Genomic DNA, 22,493 nt, shown 5'->3' on the forward strand with positions numbered 1-22,493 from the left:
TTTATGTCGTCCCCGCCAGTGAGCTCGCTCGTCGGCGCGATGGAGAGAACCCCAGTGATTCCTCGCGTCGGTCTCGGCGCCCAGGGACTGGAGGTGAGTCTGCCGATCAGTCATCTTCTCCTCTTGTCGGTCTCGCCAGCACGTACTGAACCGAACGATCCAACAACGTAACAAAGGTGTCTAAGCTGGGGCTGGGGTGCATGGGCCTGACGGGCTCGTACAACTCCCCGCTCGACGACGACGCCGGCGCCGCCGTCATCGCGCACGCCTTCCGCCGCGGCGTCACCTTCTTCGACACCTCCGACTTCTACGGGCCCCACGCCAACGAGGTACTCCTCGGCAAGGTATGGTCTCTTCGTGCCCGTCGCTTCATTGATTTTTTCCTTTGTAAAGGAGAGGGACTTAACTGACTAAGGGCAAGTCTTGAACAGGCGCTGAAGCAGCTGCCGAGGGAGCAGGTGCAGGTGGCCACCAAGTTCGGGATCCAGCTGCAGGCCGGGGGCACCAGCTTGTGCGGCCGGCCGGAGTATGTGCGCGAAGCCTGCGAGGCCAGCCTGCACCGCCTCGGCGTCGACTACATCGACCTCTACTACCAGCACCGGATCGACACCACCACCCCCATCGAGGACACGGTCTCTTGATCAGTCCCCTCATCCTGTCTCCTCATCAGTCCCTTCATCCTGTTAATAACTGTACAATGCATGAGTGTTTTCACTGGTGTGGTTGCTCACTGCAATTGCTATGCTGAGACGTGCTTCTTCTGCAGATAGGTGAGCTCAAGAAGCTGGTGGAGGAGGGGAAGGTCAGGTACATTGGGCTGTCGGAGGCGAGCCCCGACACCATCAGGCGTGCTCATGCCGTGCACCCGATCTCCGCGGTGCAGATGGAGTGGTCGCTGTGGGCTCGCGACATCGAGCCCGACATTGTGCCGCTCTGCAGGCGAATTTCCTTCATCACAAATTCCACTTTCATAATAGATAGTCCCGAGTTACTGATCATGTAATAAAGGAACTGATTCTTCTGCTTTGTCTGTGGACCCCAGAGAACTGGGGATTGGAATTGTTCCTTACAGCCCAATCGGCCGCGGGTTCTTCGGCGGAAGAGGAGTCACGGAACAAGTCTCTGATGAATCCAATCTGGTACCGAGACAGTCAGTTGCTTCATCTGCAGTAGTCAATTATTTTCAGTTGCTTGGGCTTGCTTCAACCCTTTGATGTATCTTTTTCGCAGAAAGGGCACCCACGGTTTTCAGCAGAAAATCTGGAGAAGAACAAGCATCTTTATCTGAAGATGGAGGAACTGGCTAGGAAGCACCAGTGCAGTCCTGCTCAGCTAGCTTTAACTTGGGTTCTGCATCAAGGGGGTGATGTGGTTCCCATACCAGGTAAATGTTGTGTATTGGTGCAGTTTCCTCTTTGAGAAACTTATCCAGCTTTATTTGGCCGTGAAACAAGGCAGGCGAACATATCATTGTGGTTGTTTGCTCTACAGTTTGTGCCGTGGTGTTGATTTTGAACCATGAACAATTTTGACGCCTCCGAAAATGGCCTAATTTATCCACAAAGAAAACTCTTGCGTTTGTTGTCGCTTCCAAGATCCAAACCAGTGCATCAGTAATCAAGCTCATTTTTCCAGTAGATTGGCATTTGATAACTGACAAATATGCTCTGTAATTTCTCAGGGACAACCAAGATCAAGAATCTGGACTCCAACATTGACTCCTTAAAGATAAAGCTCACAGAAGATGACCTGAAAGAAATTAGCAGCCAGATACGTGAAGAAGATGTGGCCGGTGGAAGGAGTTATACTTCCTTTGCCCATGCCAACTGGAACCATGCAGACACACCAAAGAAGTAGAACAACAACCAAAACAGTGACAAGTGAGAACGAAACAACCGTGCCATGATATCTGATGTTGTGCTGAATGTGCAGCTTGTACCTTGTGAATCTACCATACAAAATACTAATGTACTGCAAATAAGAAGTATGTAAATTTCTGTCTGCACACGTAAAAGAGGACAGAGACTGTAAGATGTGATTTGCCGTACCCATCCATCTTGGGTGAGAATATTTGAAACATTTGATAAAGACTGAACGTTACAAAAGAAAGATTGAGCAGATAGAATAGCAGCACCTGAATTTACGGGTGGGGTAGATTGTTTAAAGTTGAATGGATAAAATGGCGGCGTCTGAACAAACCGGCATAGCGGCAGATATCCGGAACAAACATAGAGATCCGTGGAGGTACATGGTTTTGCCAAACATTTCTGGATGTGGAATGTGCACAGCATAGACAGTAACCACGAAATCACAAGATCTTATCAGGTTTAATGTCACGAACTCAAGCGTGATGCACATCTGATGCAGTCAACTCCACATACTCCAGGCTCTCTCCCATTAGCTTTCAGAGACAGATAATTCCAGCCCAGCAACATTTGACCGAAATTTCATTTCACGTATTTCTTCATAACTGAACTTACACAAAGGCGCATGCACTGCATAAGCAGTAACCCCGGTGACAACACCAATGTTGATTATGGTAGATGATAACCGAGTTGGTTAAGAGCCAAAGAGGAGCTCTAACAATCCAAAGCGATAGGTGTAACTCCATGTGAATGCCTTTGAAGGCCTTTTGGCTGCTTTCCAGGCAACCAATACTTCACAGAAAGAGCAGGAGCATGGTACACCAGACTTTGCATCAACTCTATATACTGAAGCTCTGCGTGTGATCATACTTTTTCTCACATTCATTTCAGCCTTTTTAATCTCATGCTTGGTGACTTTGGCCAGCTCTGTCTCCCCCGCTGCAAGAATAATCCAGCGCCAAACAATGTTAGTTATAATAATCATGGAAGCTCACCTGGAAGAACTGGGCACCCCCGCGCGTCCGTTTCTTCCACTGGCTCGCCCGCCTGGACCGGTGTTGGACAGCCGACCGCCTCGCCCGCCGCGGCCTGCAGCACCCCGCACGATGCCTTCTCTGCGACCAGGCCCCCGAGACCATGCACCACCTCACCCTCGCCTGCCCCTTCGCCAGGCAAATCTGGCATGAGGTACTGCACTGGCTCAGACTCCCCTGTGCCCCGCCCGACAGAGAGATCTCCCTCAACGACTGGTGGCGCACGACGCGACATGACACCCCAATGCCCATGCGCAAGGGCCTCGCCTCCGCGACCCTCCTCATCCCATGGATGATATGGAAGCACCGCAACGACTGCGTCTTCAACAGAGGCCAGCCCTCGACGTCCGACCTGCTCACGAAGATCAAAGACGAGGCCGCCCTAGGGCTTCGTGCCATCTTGCCGCAAACCTGGGACATGCACTGATATGCCCCCAGGCACTGTAATTCCCTCCTAGGAGGATTGTAACCGAAGCTTCCTTTCTTTCCAAAGCAATGAAATGCAAGCTCTTCTTGCGTTTTCTCTAAAAAAAAGTTATAATAATCATCAAGTGTCAAGTGTCAGGTTGGAGTGGGGGAGGTCCGACAAGGCATTGGCGGTGGCCGGGGTGGTACAGCGGCAGCGTCGGTCCCCGAGGGTGCGGATAAGAAGCACCAGGGGGTGCGAAAAAAGGGCTCGAGGTGGGCTATTTTGGTGGGTAGGCGGTGTCGGAGTATGACACGACGGACGTCCGGACTCCTCCAAACCTCCCCAGGTTTGATGCTAGTTTGCGGGAATTCAGACATCCAGGCCGATCCAGACGATTTTGCTGAATGGCGAAAAATGCCCAAACCGCCCGGTGATCCACGTTCGAGTTTCCCTAATTCCTTCTCGTCTCTCCACCTTGCTGCCCGTGTGAAGAAATCCAACACGGGGAGGGGAAAACAATTAGATGAGGATCCACGTTTGGAAAGAGAGGTGTAGGCAAGGAAGTTGCATGCATGCTTTCTATTCTTCCTCTCCCCATACATAAAACAACGCTTTTATTTTCAAGTGATATTTTAAATCATTCATAGCTTCCAAACCAAAATTCATTTTTTATATTATATATATTTGAATTCCTGGTGACAAGACCTTTTGAACAAGCTCAACTTTGAATACATTTCAAAGTGATTTAAATTTCACTATTTCAGTTTCACATTAACAGTTGCGACTGAAATTTTAGTTTCATATTTCTGTATCACATTAATTAAAAACTATATTAAAATAATTAAAATCAATGTTTTGAAATATATGTTTTTTATATATTTTTTAAATATCTAGAAAAATAGCAACAATATATTTTCTAAAATAATCTGATAGATGAATGGTATTGAAATGGATGTGGTACTGAAAGTGGTTATGGTATTTCAAAACAAGTGGCCTACTAACTGAAATGCATCTGGCGTTGAAATGCAAATGCTAAGAAAGTGATCTGATAGTGAAGCATATGGTATTGAAATGCACCTGGTAACAAAGTGATCTGTTATTGTAATGCCTCTGGTATCGAACTGCATACTATACTGAAATTTATCATCTGTACTGAAATGGATGTGGTACTGAATTTTATTGAAATATTTTTTTAAGTAGTATTGAAATTGAAACATGTGCATGTTATCGAAATGAATATGGTACTGAAAGTGGTATGGTAATTAAAATGCATTTGGTACTGCAATTCATATGCTGTCAATTTGATCTGATAGTGAAGCATCCGATATTGAAATGCACATGGTAACAAAGTGATTTGGTAATTGAAATGTTCTAATAACTAGGTTATTGAAATGTACGACATAAAGCGATATATATGAAATTCAACACACGAGTTGTCGTACCCGTAAAGCAACACATGAGTTGCACCTGCATGGGCTGGCTTTGGGTCATAAAATCATCACGCGGCCCATAGAACAAAGCATCGCTGGTACATGCTGATACAATTTATGACCACCCCAGGAAAGCTATGGGCAAAGGAGGCATCGGCAAGGCTTATAAAATACAGTTGTTGGCAACATACGAAGAAAATCCTACTCATGCGATGGACGAAAATTTATGATATATAATAAATATAGACACAGATAGTCAGATATAGATATAGGTTGATATAGATATAGTTTAGATATAGATATAGATACATCGCAAAAAATATATAGATATAGATATAGATTAGGTATAGATATGAAAAAGGAAAGGATATGGCCCCAAAAGTGGATTGTTTCCTCTGGCTTCCGCACTACCCAAGTTAGTGAGAGCCACTATAGTATATACTCCCTCCGTTCATTATTGTAAGATGTTTTTAACTTTTATTCTAAATCCAGTGTATATGGACACGTTTTAATGTATTTATTCACTCAATTTAATTCGTGTGTAGTTCATACTCCCTCCGTCCCAAAATTCTTGTCTTAGATTTGTCTAGATATGGATATATCTATTCTAAAACATGACTTGATACATCCATATTTAGACAAATGTAAGACAAGAATTTTGGAACGGAGGGAGTATTAAAATATCCAAAACGTCTTGCTACCTATGCATAGTGAGGAGTGCACGGAGGAAGTACTATAAAATGCTCGAAGCTTGCTACCTTGCACATACGCTCAGTTGGCCACCCGAGTCACTGCTCACTGCTGCTACTGCCCTGCAAGTTCCGGCAATATTCAGCACGGCGCTTCCGTCTCCGCCCCGTTGACTTGCTCGTCGACGGTCCTTGCTGCGCCATGGAGGAAACCCCACTGCCACTGGTTCCTCGCGTCAGGCTCGGCGCCCAGGGCCTGGAGGTGGTTTCTCCCTTGCCCTCTCCATCCATTAATCATCTTCTCTTCTTGTTGGGCACAGAATCTAACTAACAACCCAACGACGAGGCAGGTGTCTAAGCTTGGGTTCGGTTGCATGGGCCTGACGGGCTCCTACAGCGCCCCGCTCAGCGACGCCGCCGGCGCCGCCGTAGTGGCCCACGCCTTCCGCCGCGGCGTCACCTTCTTCGACACCTCCGACTTCTACGGCCCCCACACCAACGAGACGCTCCTCGGCAAGGTCTGCTCTGCTCACTGATTTACCTCCTTTGCAGAATGCAGACTAATCAAGCGTGTGTCTGTCTCTGTGCACCACAGGCGCTGAAGCAGCTGCCGAGGGAGCAGGTGCAGGTGGCCACCAAGTTCGGGATCCAGCAGTACGCGTACGACGAGGGCAGGGGCGCCGTGTGCGGCCGGCCGGAGTACGTGCGCGCCTGCTGCGAGGCCAGCCTGCGCCGCCTCGGCGTCGACTACATCGACCTCTACTACCAGCACCGGGTCGACACCGCCACCCCCATCGAGGACACGGTCTCCTCTCTCCTCATCAGTCCCTTCATCCTGTTAATAACTGTGTATACAATGCATGAGTGTTTTCACTGTTGCGGTTGCTCACTGTAATTCCTGTGCTGAGACGTGCTTCTTCTGCAGATCGGGGAGCTCAAGAAGCTGGTGGAGGAGGGGAAGGTCAGGTACATTGGGCTGTCGGAGGCGAGCCCCGACACCATCAGGCGTGCTCACGCCGTGCACCCGGTCTCCGCGGTGCAGATGGAGTGGTCTCTCTGGGCTCGTGACATCGAGCCCGAGATTGTGCCGCTCTGCAGGTTTATTTTCTGCATTGCAAATTATACATACTTGTGAGATCACCATGCATAATGGGCAGTCCAAAGTGATTCTTCTGCTTTTATCTATGGACACCAGGGAACTGGGGATTGGAATTGTTCCTTACAGCCCGATCGGCCGCGGGTTCTTCGGCGGAAGAGGAGTCACGGAGCAAGTGTCTGATGAATCCAATCTGGTACCGAGACAGTCAAATGCTTCATTTGCAGCAGTCAGTTCTTTTCAGTTACTTAGGCTTTGCTGTATCTTTCTCACAGAAAAGGCACCCACGGTTTTCAGCAGAAAACCTGGAGAAGAACAAGCATCTCTATCTGAAAATGGAAGAACTAGCCAGGAAGCACCAGTGCAGCCCTGCTCAGCTAGCTTTAGCTTGGGTGCTGCATCAAGGAGATGATGTGGTTCCCATACCAGGTAAATGTTGCAGTCCCTTCTCATGTCACCAAGGGGGGGTGGTTTTATTGAGATCATAATTCTCATAGAAGGCGGAAATACTCAAGATCGTCTTTCTTGCATGCATTCTGGTAGAAGTGAAATATTTCAGTTGCAGTCCAGCTTTATTTGGCAATGAATTTACTCTACAGTTTGTCCTGATGTTTGAATACCTCCAAACATGTGCTAATTCATAATTCTTGTCACTTCCAAGTTCCAAACGTGTGCATTAGCAGTCAAGTCCATTTTTTCAGTAGACTGGCATTTGATCACTGATAAATATGCTCTCTAATTTCTCAGGGACAACAAAGATCAAGAACCTGGACTCCAACATTGACTCCTTAAAGATAAAGCTCACCGAAGATGACCTGAAAGAAATTAGCAGCCAGATACGTGAAGAAGATGTGGCCGGTGGAAGGAGTTATACTTCCTTGGCGCATACCAACTGGAACCATGCAGACACACCAAAGAAGTAAAACTACAAAAAACGGTGATATGTGAGAATAAAACAGCCATGCCATCTACTCCCTATCTGTTATCATGCTAAATGGTGCTGCCTGTACCATGTGAATCTTCCGTGTTAAATAATGTACTGCAAATAAGAACATGAGAGAATTCCTTATTTGGCCCATTCTTAAAATCCGCTTCCCTTTTTGGCCCTAACAAAAAGTTTCTTCCCTTTTTGACATCTAAACTTCATTTTGTTCCCTCAATGGCATTTTCGATAGTTTTGGCCACTAACACCGTCAAGTGCAACCTAAAAAGTCCTTTTTACCCCTGCTTTAGCTCGCTCGTAAAAAGGAAGAAAACGCTCCCCTGTTCCCCACATACTAGTGAACGCCTAGGCTAGCTTCAACTGGATCCATTAGCTATTGTCTTTTGATGGAATCGCACGGTTGGGAACTCCCGTACGTAAATTCGACGACAGAAAAATAGATCGGAGAAACTATTTTTGCGATGTGTACAACTTGCTATGTGAGAGAGGAAGCACAGGTAGTAGTTGGCAGGACCGAACGACCAGCGGTGACGACTGCCTCAGTCTGGCGAGCGCCTACGCGCGTGGCTGGATGCTGTCGTTCTCAACTAACGGTCCGTGTGCGTGGTGTCCGGCTGCTCGTGATCAGCAGTAAGCGTTCTCTTTGTCCATATCTGGTTGCTGTGCGCCTGGTGTATAGCTGCCGGGCAGTGTACTACAATAGTATACTTGTTTGGACATTTTGCGTACTGTACTAGTTATAAACGTGTGTTAGCTAGAAGAGTTAGTACTATGTCTAATATACTTTGGAACGTGATAAATTAACCAATGTTATAAACATGATATAGATATGGTAATACAAGTTCTGCAGATGATTTCTATGGCTTTTGTACGCACAGATCAGTTTAACTAAGGAAAAAATGTTGAAAAATATATGTGCAAAATATCTGTGAACATCTTTAAAAAAATTGATGAACTGATTTCTGTTTAACTTAGATGTCCGGGATAGTCACATAGTGCAGTAGGGGCAAAATGGTCTTTTTACCTCACACTTAACACCGTGAGTGGCAAAAATAGACGGAAATGTCATTGAGGGAACAAAATGAAGTTTAAGTGTCAAAAAGGGCAGAAATTTTTGTTTTGGGCCAAAAAAGGAAGCAAATTTCAAGGAAGGGCCAAATAAGGAATTCTCTCTAAGAACATGTGCACTCTCTCCAGGAATCATGTAAATTTCTGTCTGCATGCATAACAAAAGACCGAGACTGCAAGACGTGATTTGCTGTGCCCGTCCATCTTGGATAAAAATATTAGAAACATTTGATAAAGACTGAACGTTACAAATATGTGTGAAAGATTGAACGGATAGAATAGCAGCACCTGAATTTATAGGTGGAGTAGATTGTTTAAAGTTGCACGGATAAAATGGAGCTGCCTGAATATAGAGGTGTGGTAGAATGGCATAGCGGCACATGTCCGGAATAAGCATTGAACATTCGAGGCCCATGGAGGTGCATGGTTCAGCCAAACATTTCTCACTGTATAATTTGCACAGCATCGACAGTAACTATGAGATCACAGGATCTTATCAGGTTTAGTGTCATGAACTCAAGCCTGATGCACATCTGATGCGGTCACCTCCACTGCTCCACATGCTCCAGGCTCTCTTCCATTAAAGTAGAGGAGCTGCATTAGCTTTCAGGGACAGATGGTTTCAGCCCAGTAACATAAGACCCCAAACTTCATTTAACGTACTTTTACAATCTCTTCATAACTGAACTTACACAAGGGCGGAATGCACTGCATAAGCAGTAGCTCTGGTGACAGGGGATAAGCTTACAATTGACGACACCAATGTTGATTATGGTAGGTGTTAAGCCAGTTGGTTAAGAGCCAATGGGGAGCTTTGACAACCCGAAGCAATAGGTGGCACTCAATCCATGTGAATGTCTTCGAAGGCATTTCAGTTGCGCCATTTCTGGACAACCAAGACTTCAGAGAAAGAGCAGGAGCATGGAAGACCAGAGGCTTTGCATCAACTCTGAATATTGAAGCTTTGAGAGTGATCATCCTTTCCTCACATTCATTTCATTCTTGCCCCTTTAACCTCTATTCTCCCCCACTGCAAGAGTAATCCAGGCCCATGCAACATTAGTTCTAATATTATCAAATGTCCAAACACTATCTGAATTTGCATAGATAAATACAGTACACAGTAAAAATTCAGTATGAATGTCACACGCATAGCTTCTTCAATGAACAGTTTGTGTTCATGTTGTTTCCACGAAGAAAATTCAGATACATGATAAACTTCATTACTTTATCCGTAGAGTAAGGCTGACTCGATTCGCCTTCACAAGAGAAAGGGAACTATCGCAATATTATACTGCCATAGAATAGCTAGCTTACCTTTACAAGAGCAGAATACTTCTGGTTGGATGCATCATATCTACAGATCTACTCATTTCTCAATGAATTTCTCCCATTCTTCCTTAAGGCTGTCTCTGTGCAGCCAACGACAAAACATTGAATGCCTCACCAGTGGCAACTTCGAATTGAATAAGCCGTCTACAGAGTGCTGCAAAGAGTTTCTAAATGTATCAGCATGCATAACAAAAAGTTGTTGAAAACAAGACCAAACTATGAGATGTGAAAAACACAACCTGCCAATTTACATATTCATCATAGAACATGACTGCAATTCATGCTTGGATGAAAGGGACAACCAAACAAAGTGCATACTGAAAGCGGTTGGAACATACATAGAAAATTCAGTCAAGGAAAGAGGTTGCTGTTTTTTCTTGCGATCAGAGGAAAGAGGTTCCTTGATAAACTTAAATCTCCAGAAATATTCAAAGAAAAGAATATCTTGTTGGTGTTAATAAATTCATGTCTGCTGATAATAAATTTGGTTTAAAAAATGACATGTTAACAGTGACATTTCTGAGAAAACATTGTGTTTTTAAAACTGTGCAACCACGACTGTACAGACCAAAATGGAGAAAGGAGCAAAAGGTTGTGTTCATGACAACCTCAAGCTATTTTGACTCAAAGACTTTGTAAAATAATTGCATCCTCAAAAGCTTGGACATTTTGATATCAGATGAAATCAATGGACATTTAATATAAATAAGAACCATGAGTATAATATGGCACTGTAAGATTGTTGGGAGGAACTAGAAAGCAATGTAAAGGAAAATATTTTCCACAAATACGAAATTTCTCTGGGCTCCCAGAACGGAAAAATATCATGAGCCCTATCCCACACACACCTGGTTGCTCTCTTTAATGGCACACTAGAATAACGCTAGTGCAAAGCTATTATCGGTTTACATCTTGTAGGTGTAATATCTGATAGCCTCTCAGTGATCGCTCATGTAAGTAACACAAACACAGAGTAAAGTTCAAGCTCGTGGAGTTGAGTTCACTTGCAAGATTCTTCTCAAATGAAAGTTGAATCATATGAAGCCACACTAGCAAGCTGGGTTTGTATGAACTCCCGACAAACCTGTAGTCCGCTGATCCTGTGAAGTCAGTGGCTCATTATCAACTCCATCAGCCCCTGTAAATCATTACACACACCAGTGTTTTACCAGTAATCGCCGCAAGAGCACTGCCCATCTTCAAACCGATGGAATCTTGCTCTATCCCTGATTATAATCACTCGGCCATAGGCTTTAGATATGAGTTTTGCCACTACATGACAGTCCCCACATATTCGGAGATTTTTTATCACCCGCAAGGTCTCCCCAGGTGGCGTGGCAATCAGCCCAAATGCAATGGCCAGCTTTTCGCTATGATAAGACAATGCATACTGCTTCTCCTCCTCCCCGATGTCATGAAGCACATTACTTGTTTCTGGCTCATATCCCAGCTCACCTATTCTTGATACAATTTCCTCTAGCGCTCTGTAAATCTCCTGCAACCTTGGGTGCTCTTTATCACCATTAATGAACTTATGCATTACACCACTTATCTCTGTGTAGCTGAAGCCAGGTACTTTCCGCACATCATTGCTTCGCATGGTATCACGGACTCGACCAACATCTGCCCACCGTGCCTTTGACGCATATACATTAGAGAGGAGCACATAGTCACCATCAACATTTGAACCAAGCTCGGCAAGCTTTGTAGCAGCTAACTCCGCGAGCTCAACATCACCATGCGTCTTGGACGCACCCAGCAATGTCTGCCAGAGGACAATATCTGCAGGAAACGGCATGGACTTAATGGTATCATATGCCTCGGCAAGGCGGCCTGCACGGCCAAGAAGGTCCACAACAGTGCCGTAGTGCTTTACATTGGGAGGAACCCTCATGCCATGAAAAACCCTGAGGCCATCATCCACGAGCCCAGCATGGTTGCATCCGCACAACACAGCGATGTAGGTCACTTCGTCCGGCTCAATAGATGTCGGCATTTCATCAAACAACTTTAGTGCGTCCCCCCCATGCCCATGCATGGAAATTGCTTGTATCGCAGTATTGTATGACACAAGTGTCCGGTCTTCTCGTTTGATGGAGTGGAACACTTCCAGCGCCCGGGCCAATGAACCGCACTTGGAGTACATGTCAATAAGTGCATTGCAAACACGAACATTGCCGCTGACGCCCATTTTGCGAACAAACTCATGCACATACAACCCGTCCTGTAACGAGCCAATCTGTGCACACGCAGAAAGCGCGGCAACCATGGTCACCTCATTGGGTGCCTCCCTTGGTGGCAGCTCCCGGAAGCTCCCTACCAGTCTGTGGAACAGCTTCAGGGCCAGGGTAGGCTCAGTCCCCTGAGCCAGCCCAGCAAGCAGCGCATTCCACGAGGCCACGTCGCGCACGGTCATTCCATCGAACACCTTCCGTGCGGACGCGAGGTCGTCGCATTTCGCATACGAGTCGACCAGCGTGGTGATCAGCCGGACGTCGGCCGTGCAGCCGAGGCAGAGGACGAGCGCGTGGAGCTGGAGGGTGGCGGGCCCGTCGGAGCACCGGGCGGAGGCCTTCAGCGCGAAGGAGAGGGAGAGCGCGTCGAGGCGGGGCCGCGGCGGGGACGGCGAGGGGAGGAGGCGGCCGGCGAGGAGGAGCAGCGAGCGCGCGGGGTGCGGGGAGGCGGCGAGGCCCCGGAGGGCGGCGTTGAGGTCGTTGGTGGCGGGGGACGGGAGGGAGCGGAGGAGGAGGAGGGCGTGCGGCAGCGCCGCGGCGTGCGCGGAGAGCGCGAGGCGGTCGAGGAAGCGGGCTCGGAGGGAGGGCTCAAAGTAGAGGCGGGCCGAGGTGATGAGCTGCGCGTGGAACTGCTTGTAGTGTGAGAACGTGGTCAGGCAAGGGAGGAAGGGCTCCAGGTGCAGCACCGCCGCCGCCGCCGTGGCCGTGGCCGGCGCGGGTGGCATTGTGGCTTGGGCGATGCTATGTGTCGCTCGTTGCGATCAGTTGCGCCTCACGTTGCTCACGACGCCAGCTCGAGCGCACGCGACTACATGGGCCTAAAAGCATCTACAGCCGTTGGCCCCTATTGGGCGCCTAAAATCATCGTCTAGGGCTAGCCGGCGCAAAAAAAAAAAGTCTGGCCGGCCCCAGGGCCATCTTCAGACGCGTTTAATTTTTTAAGAAAAAATGTTCAGCGAAGTTCGATAAACATGGTTAAATTTCGGCAAACTTTAGCATATAATAGACATGTTCGCGACGCGCTACATAGCAAATATAACTAAAAAATATCGGTGAACATCGAGTAGTCGCCGTCGGCGGCGGCCTTCTCCTTCTTGACGCGGACGTCCTGCTGGACCCTTGCCCGGCGTCGCCATGGCGGACTGGTGGCGGCGGCGGCGCGTCGTCGTCGTCGCTGTCGTCGAGGACGACGACTCCTCCTTCGTCGCGGCCCTGGCGACGCTGCTCGAAGCGCCGCAAGGCGGCGCACTGGCGCTCCCTCTCTATCTTCAGGAACTCCTCGTGCGCCCATTTCAGGGCCGCCTCGTCGTTGAGCTCCACGTCACCGTGCTCCGTCTTCACGGCGGGGAGCCCCGGCTCCGTTTTCACCGGTGCGAGCCCTGGCTCCGTCTTTGTCTTGACGAAGCGCGGAGGAGCCGACGAGGAGGCGCGCCGGCCGCCCTCGTTGATGACGATGCGGGCGCTGCGGGTGCACCGGCCGAGCGGTGTCTCCGCCACGGGCTCGGCCTCGACGCCGAGCAGCCCCGGAGAGCCGAGGGAGTGGGAAGAAGACCGTGAGGAGGAGTGCGAGGAGGAAGACGAGGAGGAGCCGAACCTCCTGGGCATCCATTGCCCGGCGCGTCGGCGGTGGGCGGGGGCGGCCGCCGGGGGAGGGTATGCCAGCTGCGGGTTGTTGCCGCCCTCAAGGTGCGTCAGCACGCCCTCGAGCGTGCAGCCGGGGATGCCCCACCACACGTGGCGCCCCTCGCTATTCTTCGTGCCGCCCACCACCCGCGCCGTTGGTGAACGCCAGCCTCTGCTCCTGACGGCGCTCGAAGTACGCCGCCCAAGTTGCGTGGTTGTCGGCGGTGTACTGGGGGAGGGCGAGCTGCTTGTCGGTGAGGGAGGCGCGCACGAGCTCTACCTCGGCGGCGAAGTAGGGGGCACGCGCCACGGCGTCGGGCAGCGGGGGAATGGGCACTCCCCCGTTGCTGAGCCTCCACCCCGTCGGCCCGGCGCACATGTCCGGCGGCGCCGGGATGTTGGCCTCGAACAGGAGCCATGACTCCTGTTCGTGGAGCGAGCGTCGGCCGAAGCCGTTGGCCGCCGCCTCGTCGCCGGGGAAATGTTCGGCCATCGTCGGGACTGTCGAAGTACTCGAAGGGCTCGGAGGCGGCGCACGGGAGAGGGAGGACTCGGCGGCGGCGCACGGGAGAGGGAGAGCTCGGCAGCTAGGGCTGGTGTGGCCAGAGGCAAGGGAGGCCACCGGTTTATATAGCCGCGCCTGTGTGTACGCATGCGAGGAAGGGGAGGTGTCGTCGCGCCGCCCTGTGACACGCCGCCCGTGAGGAATCAATGGCAAGGCTGACCGGCGGCGGCAGCGCAGCAGCCTTGGCATTGATTCCCGCGAAAACTGATGTGATGAGGGCGACGAAGCGCCGGTCTCGCTGACTCGGCGGGCTCGCGGCTGCTTCGCGCCAAAACAATTCGCCCCGGCGCCCCCGGGCGCCCTAGCGCGTTGGGTTCAGCCTGAGTCTGCTGGCGCTGATTTCGGCCCAGGCCAGTGAAAATCGGACTCCTGAGGACGCAACTGGATCGTTTTTTCGGCGCCGGCGTGAAAAAATCGCTTAGAGAGGCCTTTTTGAGGCGCGGCTAGAGATGCTCTAACCTAGCGCGCCGCAAAGCAAGCTAGCGCACGGTAAGTTTTTTTTATTTTTTAATATATACTAGCACGTATGCTTGTGCGTAGCAACAGAAGAAAAAATAATATGCATTTAAAATTAGTTAGAATTATATGTGCAAGCAAAACTATATGTGCACGTGAAAACGAACATTTAGCTTCTCAGTTTTGCTGGGTGTAAAGTAATCAAGCCGATATTTTCCTATTCATTGATCCAGAGCATTTAAGAGTTTTTGTTACGCGATCGTATATCAAAAAAGACCCATAAATTATTCAATTTGCTTTTCTTTTCAATCAAGGAGATTTAAGGTATAAAGTTCCTGAATATTGTAGAAAACATGAACCGTTTTAAAAAATCCTGAACAGGTTTTTGAAATTTATTTACACTTTTAGAAAAATGCGAACAAAATTTGAAATAGGAACATCTTTTAAAATTCACATTTTTTTTGAAAACCCTAACTTTTTGTAAAAACATGAAAATTATTTGAATTTGTGAACGTTTTATGAAATGGAAACATGTATTGAAAATTCATAACATTTTTTTAAATGTGTATCTTTTATACGCGAACATTACTTTAAATTGTTACAATTTCACTGAACCAAGAATATTTTTCGAATTTGGAGCATTTTTTAAAATGCCATTTTTTTAGAAATCTCGAACAATATTACAAAACTTTTTTTGAAAAAATGGGAAACTCTTTACAAGTTCCAAATATTTTTCAAAATAGAAAAAATGGAATTCTGAACATTTTCTATATTTTTATATTTTTGAAATTTTGATCTTTTTTGAGAATTTTGAATTTCTGAAATAAATACTATAAGAAAAATAAACTTAGAAGGGAAAAAGAGGTAGGGGAAGGATAATAATAATAGAAGTAGAACACAAAAGGCAACAAAAAATTGGAATTCTGGACATTTTCCAAAAAAATATTTTTTGAAATTCTGAACATTTTTTGAGAATTTTGAATTTATGAAATATATTCTATAAAGAAAATAAACTTGGAAGGGGAAAAATAGGTAGGGGAAGGAGAATAAAAATAGAAGTAAAACACAGAAACAAAGTAAAATGGGCCAGCTCATTATTGGCTGTCCAAGCGAAGTTCCAACTATTTGTCGCCTGTGCGGAAAATAAAACAATTTCAGCTGTGTGGTTAGAAAAATAACTATGCTGGCTTCGCTGGGCCATAGTGCGTGGCCCACGTATGAAATTCTGGAAAAGACTTTCTATCTAGCAGACAAACTTATAAGAATTCAGTACCACCTCGAATAGAAAAAAATTCTTTTTGGCGGTGACCGGATGAAAAAATTGATGAAATGCACATTGTTTTATTATTAAGTAGGGGGTATAAATAGATATAGATTCGGTCTTTTTAGTTGGTCTTTTTTACCTTCGGTTTCTTGTTTTCAGTGGTATCATTTCAATTAAAAAAAATAAAAAGTGTCCGTGCATTACAGAAATGTGCACAAAATGAAAAATTGATCACGAATTTGAAAAATATTCAGAAATTTCAAAAAAACATGAATTCTGAAAATGTTCAGGATTTCGCAATATGTCCACGAATTCAAAAAATGTTCAGGAATTTGAAAATGTATACAATTTTGTAAATGCCATTGAATCCAAAAAATCACGAATTCAAAAAAAATCATAATTTGAAAGTGTCCCTGAATTAAAAAAAGCATGAATCTTAAAATGTTTGCTAATTAAAAAATCATGAATTTAAAAAAGGTTTGTTGGAGAAGATTTCGACAGATCCCTCGTAAGGGTGTGCTGGCGTGGCGATTAGGTCAGAGGGAAAACAGGAGATAGATTTACGCAGTTTCAAATCTCATTACAAGGTGAATTCCTACCCCTGCTCGTGTATATTGCGATTGGGGTGTACAAAGTACAAATAATACCAAGGGATTCTAATGTGTTTTATCGACCACCTCGGCGCACCATCGAAACCTTAGTCAAAGCAGCACCGACGTAGTAGTAGAAAAAAATAAGAAACAACACGTGCACAAAATCTCTAACCAGAAGAATCTGAAAAACCGTAAAAAGATCACAACCAGCCGTGCTTGAGTTGTACACCCTTTTCTCTAGAGTTACACTTGTAAATTTCTAGCATGCTGTAAAAAAATAAAAGAGGACGGAGCGTCGACCCGTTGGCTGGGCAACTGAGGTTGCTGCCAGCACACCTGAGTTCAAGTCTCAGCACGAACGCGGGGTGCTCACGAAGTTTCTTCTATAAAGAAAAGCTAACAAGGATTAGTCCTTGGGCTGGTCTCATTTTTTTAAAAAAAAAACAGGTTAAAGAATCCCTTACGGCCTAGTCTTCTTACTTAGTACAATAATTAATTGTAACGGTTGATAAGATACAAGAGTAATTACTAGGATGCATCTGTACATCATTGTTTCCCCATTTTTTTTGACGAACTTTGTTTCCCCATTCTGGCATGCCATGACTTCTTAGGCAACACTTATTACTAAAATTAAATTCTTTCACTAATCCGAATTTCTTCAAAAAATTACTAGAAGAACTATATTTTTCATTAGAGCATTACTATGTGCATAAATTATTTGTCGCTCCAAGCCTTGTATTATATCCATCATAAAATCACAAATTAACAGTCGACAACCGATATGCGAGTGCGTAGTACTATGTATAAGTAGAGCGAGATCTTGAACAGAGAGGTAAAATCATATATCTACTCTAGGAATGGCCACTAGCCCAACCCCGCAAAGGCCGAGCAAAGCTGACCCGCCGTTGCCACTTCGGCAACGCCTGCTCCAAGCAAAGTCATGTGGGAAGGAAGGAGGTGGTGCAGAAATGCAGTCTGTGAAGTTCCTCCTCAAACAAAGAAAATTGGAAATTGTATAGATGAGGAGAGGTTTGAGGTAGGGGGCATTTGCCCCCCCGCCCCCTCCATGCTCTTTATCTTGTACCTATACTAGTTGGATACCCGTGCATTGCCACGGAATAAAAATATGTTTTTAGATGGCATAAATATGTTTTTTTAAGAATAAAACATGTGTTGCTACTTTTGAAATGATGTTTGTGCAATAATTGCAACCATCAAAGGTGTTCGACAGGAGTTTCTTCAATTCGTCAATGCAAGTGTCATTAAATTCATCTTTAGATTAAGATGCAATCAAAAACAGTAATTTCCTCTTTTCATATTCTGACAACTCATTTTATTCAAGTCAAGCATCACCTCGATCATTTATCTCAGGTACTGGATGCTCTTCAACTCAAGTATTTTCATATACTCCACATTCAACACTCAAACGTAAGGCCGGAATAACCACCTTCTCCATCTTCTCTTCTACCTCGGTACCTCCTACTCCACATGCGCCACCGCACATTGCTGCAGTCGAAATGGAAGACTGTCAATAAGTTGTCTTGATTAGATCCACCTGAGCAGCTCGAACCAAAATAGATCCACCTGAGCAACTTTAATATATTTGCTTTGCAGCTGGCATGTATCCTGATTTTGGAGCCTGGTCTGCATTGTATTTAGAAGCATGTATCATCTAACAAAAAGCCGATAAATCACAAAGTAAAAATTGAATTCTAGAAGAAATATAGCTGGGAAAGTGATTAAAAGATAAAGACTATTTTAGTTACATTGCATTGTGTACGACATCCTTAAGCTATTGGATCTCTCACTGATTGATTGGAGGAAAAGAGCCTCTGTCACTACCATATGAAATGCAAACAAACTTACTATGCCATCAGATCCACGACTGATTGATTGACCATGATTCAAAATTACAAATACTAGAAGTACTATTTCCCCTGCGGCTTAGCAGGATGAACATCATAAAGTAATTTTGTACAAAAAAGACACCAAATAAACAATGCCACTAAGGGGAAACATCAGTATGAAGGCAATCGACATATGACGGGGGAATGGATTTAGACCTCGTTGGAACTCAACAGCCTGACGAGGCAACATTGAAGGCCGATCCCTCTTTCGACTTAACATTCAACCATAATCCAACCAAATTTTAGTGATGTGGTCGATATAAGAATTCAAATATTTTACTTGAGGCTGTAAAACTTAAATGAAAGACCAAAACGCTAGTCAGGCCCTATACTCAACTGATAATGGCAGGCTTACACTTCCACAAACACAAAGGAAGTTCTAGCTCGTACAGGTGAACATGCACTACAAGCCTACAAAATATGCTTCCATCTCAGGTTTTAAAAGTTGTTCACTGAACCTTTTGCTCCCATATCCTATACTACTTTTTAACTTGTATCTTAGGCCTTAAGGGACTATACTACTTAGCATTACAATTTCCTAGATTTCCTTTTAACTCTATTATGGATCGGAGTGAGCACAAACTAAGGGTAAAAGGAAATCTACAAAATTGTAACCAGCTAGTGTTGTACTGCAACCTTTAGTATAGATACCTGAACAGAGAAGAAAAATAGAAATTTGTAGACATATATCACATCATCGTAAAATTTACTTGGAAGTGAGCAATATTATTTAAACATCTCAACTAAATCAGAGCTTGAGAAGCAAAAGTTCATCTCCTCAATTCCTTCATCATGAAGGAGGTCAGCATTTGCACTTTGCAAACCAACCAAAAAAAATCCGATCCGGTAGAGGGAAGCCAACTAATGAGAGGAGGACGATGGTCGGTTGTGGGGTCAATCCAGTGAGGGTTCGGTGACTGCCAGCGGCAAGCCCAGGAGGCAGTCGTGGTGATCATGGAGCCCGCAGATCTGAGTCGATGTGCGTGTCCATTGGACCCATGGGAAGCTGCAGGATTTGGAGAGCGAGTGGCCAGCTGGCCGCTACAATGCTACCAGATCACTTCGTGGTCAAGACTAAAGCAACCCCTTCCTCCTGCCCAAGCATACTACCTCCTAACCTCATTCTCCCAAATCATTTTTCCACGAAATTTTACAAGGACACAGATGATGCAGATATTTGTATGTATAGTTTTTCTAAAACTGTTTGACATTTGGAAAATTATTATTCCACGCAGGTGCACGTATGAATTTCTCCTATGCAGCTTGCTAGTTTTCTTCACCACCCAATTACATTACCACTGAATCAGGTAAAAAAACAAGCTCACTAAACTGAATGTAGTGTGCATCAACATAATAACTCATTAATATATAGCTCTGTGATCTCCAAAAATGAATGTAGACATTCAGTTATCAAGGCTGCATTTCTTATAGTTCTTTCAAGAGACTGGCAGAAAGCCTTTCAATTACGAAAATAGAGTATGTTTAGCAGTTATTTACATGTTTATTTCGTTGTAGTGGCAACCCAATGGGAGAACTTCTTCCGTACTTACACATTCGACTCATGCTTTTTAACCAAAGTACAGTTAATTCACTGAATGAAAAGGAAATAATTGACGAAACAGATACAGTGGTTAATTACCTGAAGCATACTACACATACCTAAATGTGTTTGTCAACAGATTGTGCCACACATTTAATAGTCAAATATATATTGCAATGCACCTCTTCTTTTCTGTCCTCCGTAATAACTTGATCTGCATGAAAGCGTCCAAATTCAGAACAAACAAAGAATAGATAAAAAGACATGTTCAATATCTGGAACAAGTCTCTGTGCTACAACAAAGATGATCAAGTCCCCATCTGCCAAACAACAATAAAACCTTTGGTCAAAATTGTATTCATTACAGCCACAATGTGACGTCGTCTCATGCTCTTGATCCAATGGGAAAAACAAGTGAGAGAAAGAGGGCATGAGAGAGATGGTTGTATGTCCTAAATAAATCAATCTCTATGAGTAATTGTTAATTTACCCTCCCATAGTTCAGAATCAGGGCCTGCTTCACATCCATGACCTGCAGGCTGCAGCGCGCCAACGCTGCTGACTTCTGCACCACCAAATCTAGGAGAGAACCTGCATATGAACAAACAAACAAAAAACGCAATGTTCGGAATCTGCATGAGTCGAGAGGAAGGGACGAGAACACCAATGAGGGGAACAGGAAAAAACACAAGCTATTTCTACACGTCTTCAACAGTGGCGGCGGTGAACTGGTGATTCCCACTGAATCAGCGTCGAAGCAATGAGGGGTCCCTTCGCACGAACTGCGTACGCATCTGGTAATGCTGCCACATAGGCCGGTGCCAATGATTCTTCATCCATGGGCTTGCTTCACTATTCTCCAATGCCATGCCGCACGCGGCACGCATGCACCAGTTCTCTGATCGATGAGTCTCCTTGCTTGTATGATGAAAAAGAGACCTTGTAATCAGAGAATGAGGAGTGCCGATGAGAAACAAGAAGAGGTCATGGGAGGAATGACAAGGGAAGCGCAAACCGTCATTGGTACCCATCCTCAGAGTCCTCACCGGCGGCGGGTGGAGAGGATGCATCGGCTGTGCTGCACTCATACCACCTTGTGCAGGCGCCGTGATGATCCCAGCCCTGGCGCATCGTGGGCACGGATCAGATTTCCTATAGTCAAAAAGAGTGATACATACTTGCAGATGAAGTCTTCCTAAATAGACTGGTGAGAAATTAGGACATCTCAAGGTTGATTAGATCAGTTTCAGAAAAAAGATTGATTAGATCAATCAAACATCGTTGACCAACCAATTACCACTTAGATCGATCAAGGGTACCTGAACCTAAAGAAGTAGTAGGACACGACCTGCTAGCCTGTCCGCCGGAGCATAAGCACGTGTGATCATCCGGCACCCCGCTGTCATACCGTCGGCGCCCTCTAGAAGCCTGGCACTCGCCGCACCACTCGACGCCGACCTTCCGTCGCACTGAGAACACCCCTTCCTAACGGCGTCCCCAATGGTACGGTGGCGGACTGGCGTTCCCGGCGGCCAGCGCATCCGCCATGGCCGAGTCGTATGGCTGCACTTGCAAACCACCCCCAGGCCCAGTACGTCCTCTAGCGCCGACGTACCAGCGCTCTCCTTCTGCGCTGCCGCCAAGCTCGACGATGGTTGGACGCGATCTAGAGTGGTACAGATAAGAGGGAGGAGTAGAGAATTTCTTCATGGGACTGGATCCCAGCGCCGACGGCCTGGACCACGACCGCGGGGCGGACGAGGAGGCGAGAGCAGGAGACATTTTTTCCTCAGGAGCCGTGAGAGAGACGGGATCGGGAGCCATGGGATGCGGGAGACGAGCTGCGTGGGCGTGGGATTGTGCGTTCATGGGTCGTGGTTTTTTCTTCTTTTTTGACTTTTTTTTCGGGTGCGCGGGATGGAAGAAGGGGTGGGAGGATTAGCGAAGGTAAGGTCAAACCATCTATCAGTCTATCAGGTTGAACCATCACGACGTTCGATTCTTCTTTAATAATAGAGATTTAGCCTCGATTTATAAATTATATAATCAAGTATTGATAAGCTGGAGGTCTGAAAGCAGTCTTGGTATGGTCTTTGGACACAAATAAAGTACACGAGATTACAATGGCTAATTTGTAACTGAAGAAATGCAAGAAAAAGGTTAGGGGATTGATAACTAGGAAGAAATTCCGCTCGCTTGTACACATAATTCTACTCCAATTCTCCTAATTCTTATTTTCTTATTTATATATTGAATTGTTATTTAAGAAATTATATCACATACGTACATTATAATTGCTCGATACTTCAATATTTCGGTTATATTTTACTTTCATGAAGCTCGTTTACCTCCTAATGGGCCAGCCCATTTGCTCTGCCTTCAGTGAAGGCTCCGCAATTTGCCGGTGGCAAGCTCCCAACCAAACGATGGTTCAATTATTCTTCA

The 22,493-nt window shown here is 46.0% G+C and overlaps 3 protein-coding genes, 1 long non-coding RNA gene and 1 pseudogene across 8 annotated transcripts; 3 read left to right on the forward strand and 2 right to left on the reverse strand.

The window, feature by feature from the left end:
• The first annotated feature begins 200 nt into the window (after nucleotides 1–200).
• On the forward strand, nucleotides 201–1,857 carry LOC125524245 (putative aldo-keto reductase 1). Its single transcript, XM_048689321.2, has 6 exons — nucleotides 201–344; nucleotides 432–632; nucleotides 767–939; nucleotides 1,043–1,139; nucleotides 1,231–1,384; nucleotides 1,682–1,857. Exons 1-6 carry the CDS (start codon nucleotides 201–203, stop codon nucleotides 1,855–1,857), a joined length of 945 nt encoding a protein of 314 aa, XP_048545278.2.
• Nucleotides 1,858–2,843: 986 nt separating this feature from the next.
• Nucleotides 2,844–3,731, forward strand: LOC147958735 (uncharacterized; annotated as a pseudogene).
• A 1,722-nt stretch (nucleotides 3,732–5,453) lies between these two features.
• On the forward strand, nucleotides 5,454–7,592 carry LOC125518560 (putative aldo-keto reductase 1). Its single transcript, XM_048683376.2, has 7 exons — nucleotides 5,454–5,689; nucleotides 5,778–5,945; nucleotides 6,023–6,232; nucleotides 6,353–6,525; nucleotides 6,623–6,719; nucleotides 6,799–6,952; nucleotides 7,271–7,592. The coding sequence occupies exons 1-7, from the start codon at nucleotides 5,630–5,632 to the stop codon at nucleotides 7,444–7,446; spliced, it is 1,038 nt and encodes a 345-aa protein (XP_048539333.2). The 5' UTR covers nucleotides 5,454–5,629; the 3' UTR covers nucleotides 7,447–7,592.
• Nucleotides 7,593–8,776: 1,184 nt separating this feature from the next.
• Nucleotides 8,777–12,914, reverse strand: LOC125524458 (Tetratricopeptide repeat (TPR)-like superfamily protein). 2 transcript variants are annotated; one of them, XM_087532789.1, is made up of 3 exons: nucleotides 10,951–12,914; nucleotides 9,852–10,020; nucleotides 8,777–9,564 (listed from the first exon to the last, which is right to left on the reverse strand). In XM_087532789.1, the coding sequence occupies exon 1, from the start codon at nucleotides 12,823–12,825 to the stop codon at nucleotides 11,032–11,034; it is 1,794 nt and encodes a 597-aa protein (XP_087388915.1). In that variant the 5' UTR covers nucleotides 12,826–12,914; the 3' UTR covers nucleotides 8,777–9,564; nucleotides 9,852–10,020; nucleotides 10,951–11,031. The 2 variants fall into 2 exon arrangements, with proteins under 2 accessions (XP_087388915.1, XP_087388913.1); XM_087532787.1 differs by having other exon boundaries at nucleotides 10,715–12,914.
• A 4,930-nt stretch (nucleotides 12,915–17,844) lies between these two features.
• LOC125523707 (uncharacterized) lies at nucleotides 17,845–21,945 on the reverse strand. Of its 4 annotated transcripts, XR_015612119.1 has the most exons (5): nucleotides 21,397–21,945; nucleotides 21,095–21,170; nucleotides 20,539–20,987; nucleotides 20,148–20,262; nucleotides 17,845–18,245 (listed from the first exon to the last, which is right to left on the reverse strand). It is a non-coding gene; the product is annotated as an uncharacterized LOC125523707 (long non-coding RNA). The 4 variants fall into 4 exon arrangements; XR_015612117.1 differs by having other exon boundaries at nucleotides 20,539–21,170; XR_015612118.1 differs by having other exon boundaries at nucleotides 21,095–21,945.
• Nucleotides 21,946–22,493: the final 548 nt, after the last annotated feature.

Source organism: Triticum urartu, chromosome 7A (genome assembly GCF_056163025.1).
Source record: "Triticum urartu cultivar PI428250 chromosome 7A, HENAU_Tu73, whole genome shotgun sequence".
Lineage (NCBI taxonomy): Eukaryota > Viridiplantae > Streptophyta > Magnoliopsida > Poales > Poaceae > Triticum > Triticum urartu.

What these genes read in the sequence shown, in the direction of transcription:
- LOC125524245 (XM_048689321.2), top strand. Translation starts at nt 201, where the DNA reads ATGGGCCTGACGGGCTCGTACAACTCCCCGCTCGACGACGACGCCGGC. An exon ending in ACGAGGTACTCCTCGGCAAG is followed by an intron (nt 345 to 431) that starts GTATGGTCTCTT and finishes AGTCTTGAACAG; the next exon opens with GCGCTGAAGCAGCTGCCGAG. An exon ending in CCACCCCCATCGAGGACACG is followed by an intron (nt 633 to 766) that starts GTCTCTTGATCA and finishes CTTCTTCTGCAG; the next exon opens with ATAGGTGAGCTCAAGAAGCT.
- LOC125518560 (XM_048683376.2), top strand. Translation starts at nt 5,630, where the DNA reads ATGGAGGAAACCCCACTGCCACTGGTTCCTCGCGTCAGGCTCGGCGCC. An exon ending in CCACCCCCATCGAGGACACG is followed by an intron (nt 6,233 to 6,352) that starts GTCTCCTCTCTC and finishes CTTCTTCTGCAG; the next exon opens with ATCGGGGAGCTCAAGAAGCT. An exon ending in GAGATTGTGCCGCTCTGCAG is followed by an intron (nt 6,526 to 6,622) that starts GTTTATTTTCTG and finishes TATGGACACCAG; the next exon opens with GGAACTGGGGATTGGAATTG.
- LOC125524458 (XM_087532789.1), bottom strand. Translation starts at nt 12,825, where the DNA reads ATGCCACCCGCGCCGGCCACGGCCACGGCGGCGGCGGCGGTGCTGCAC.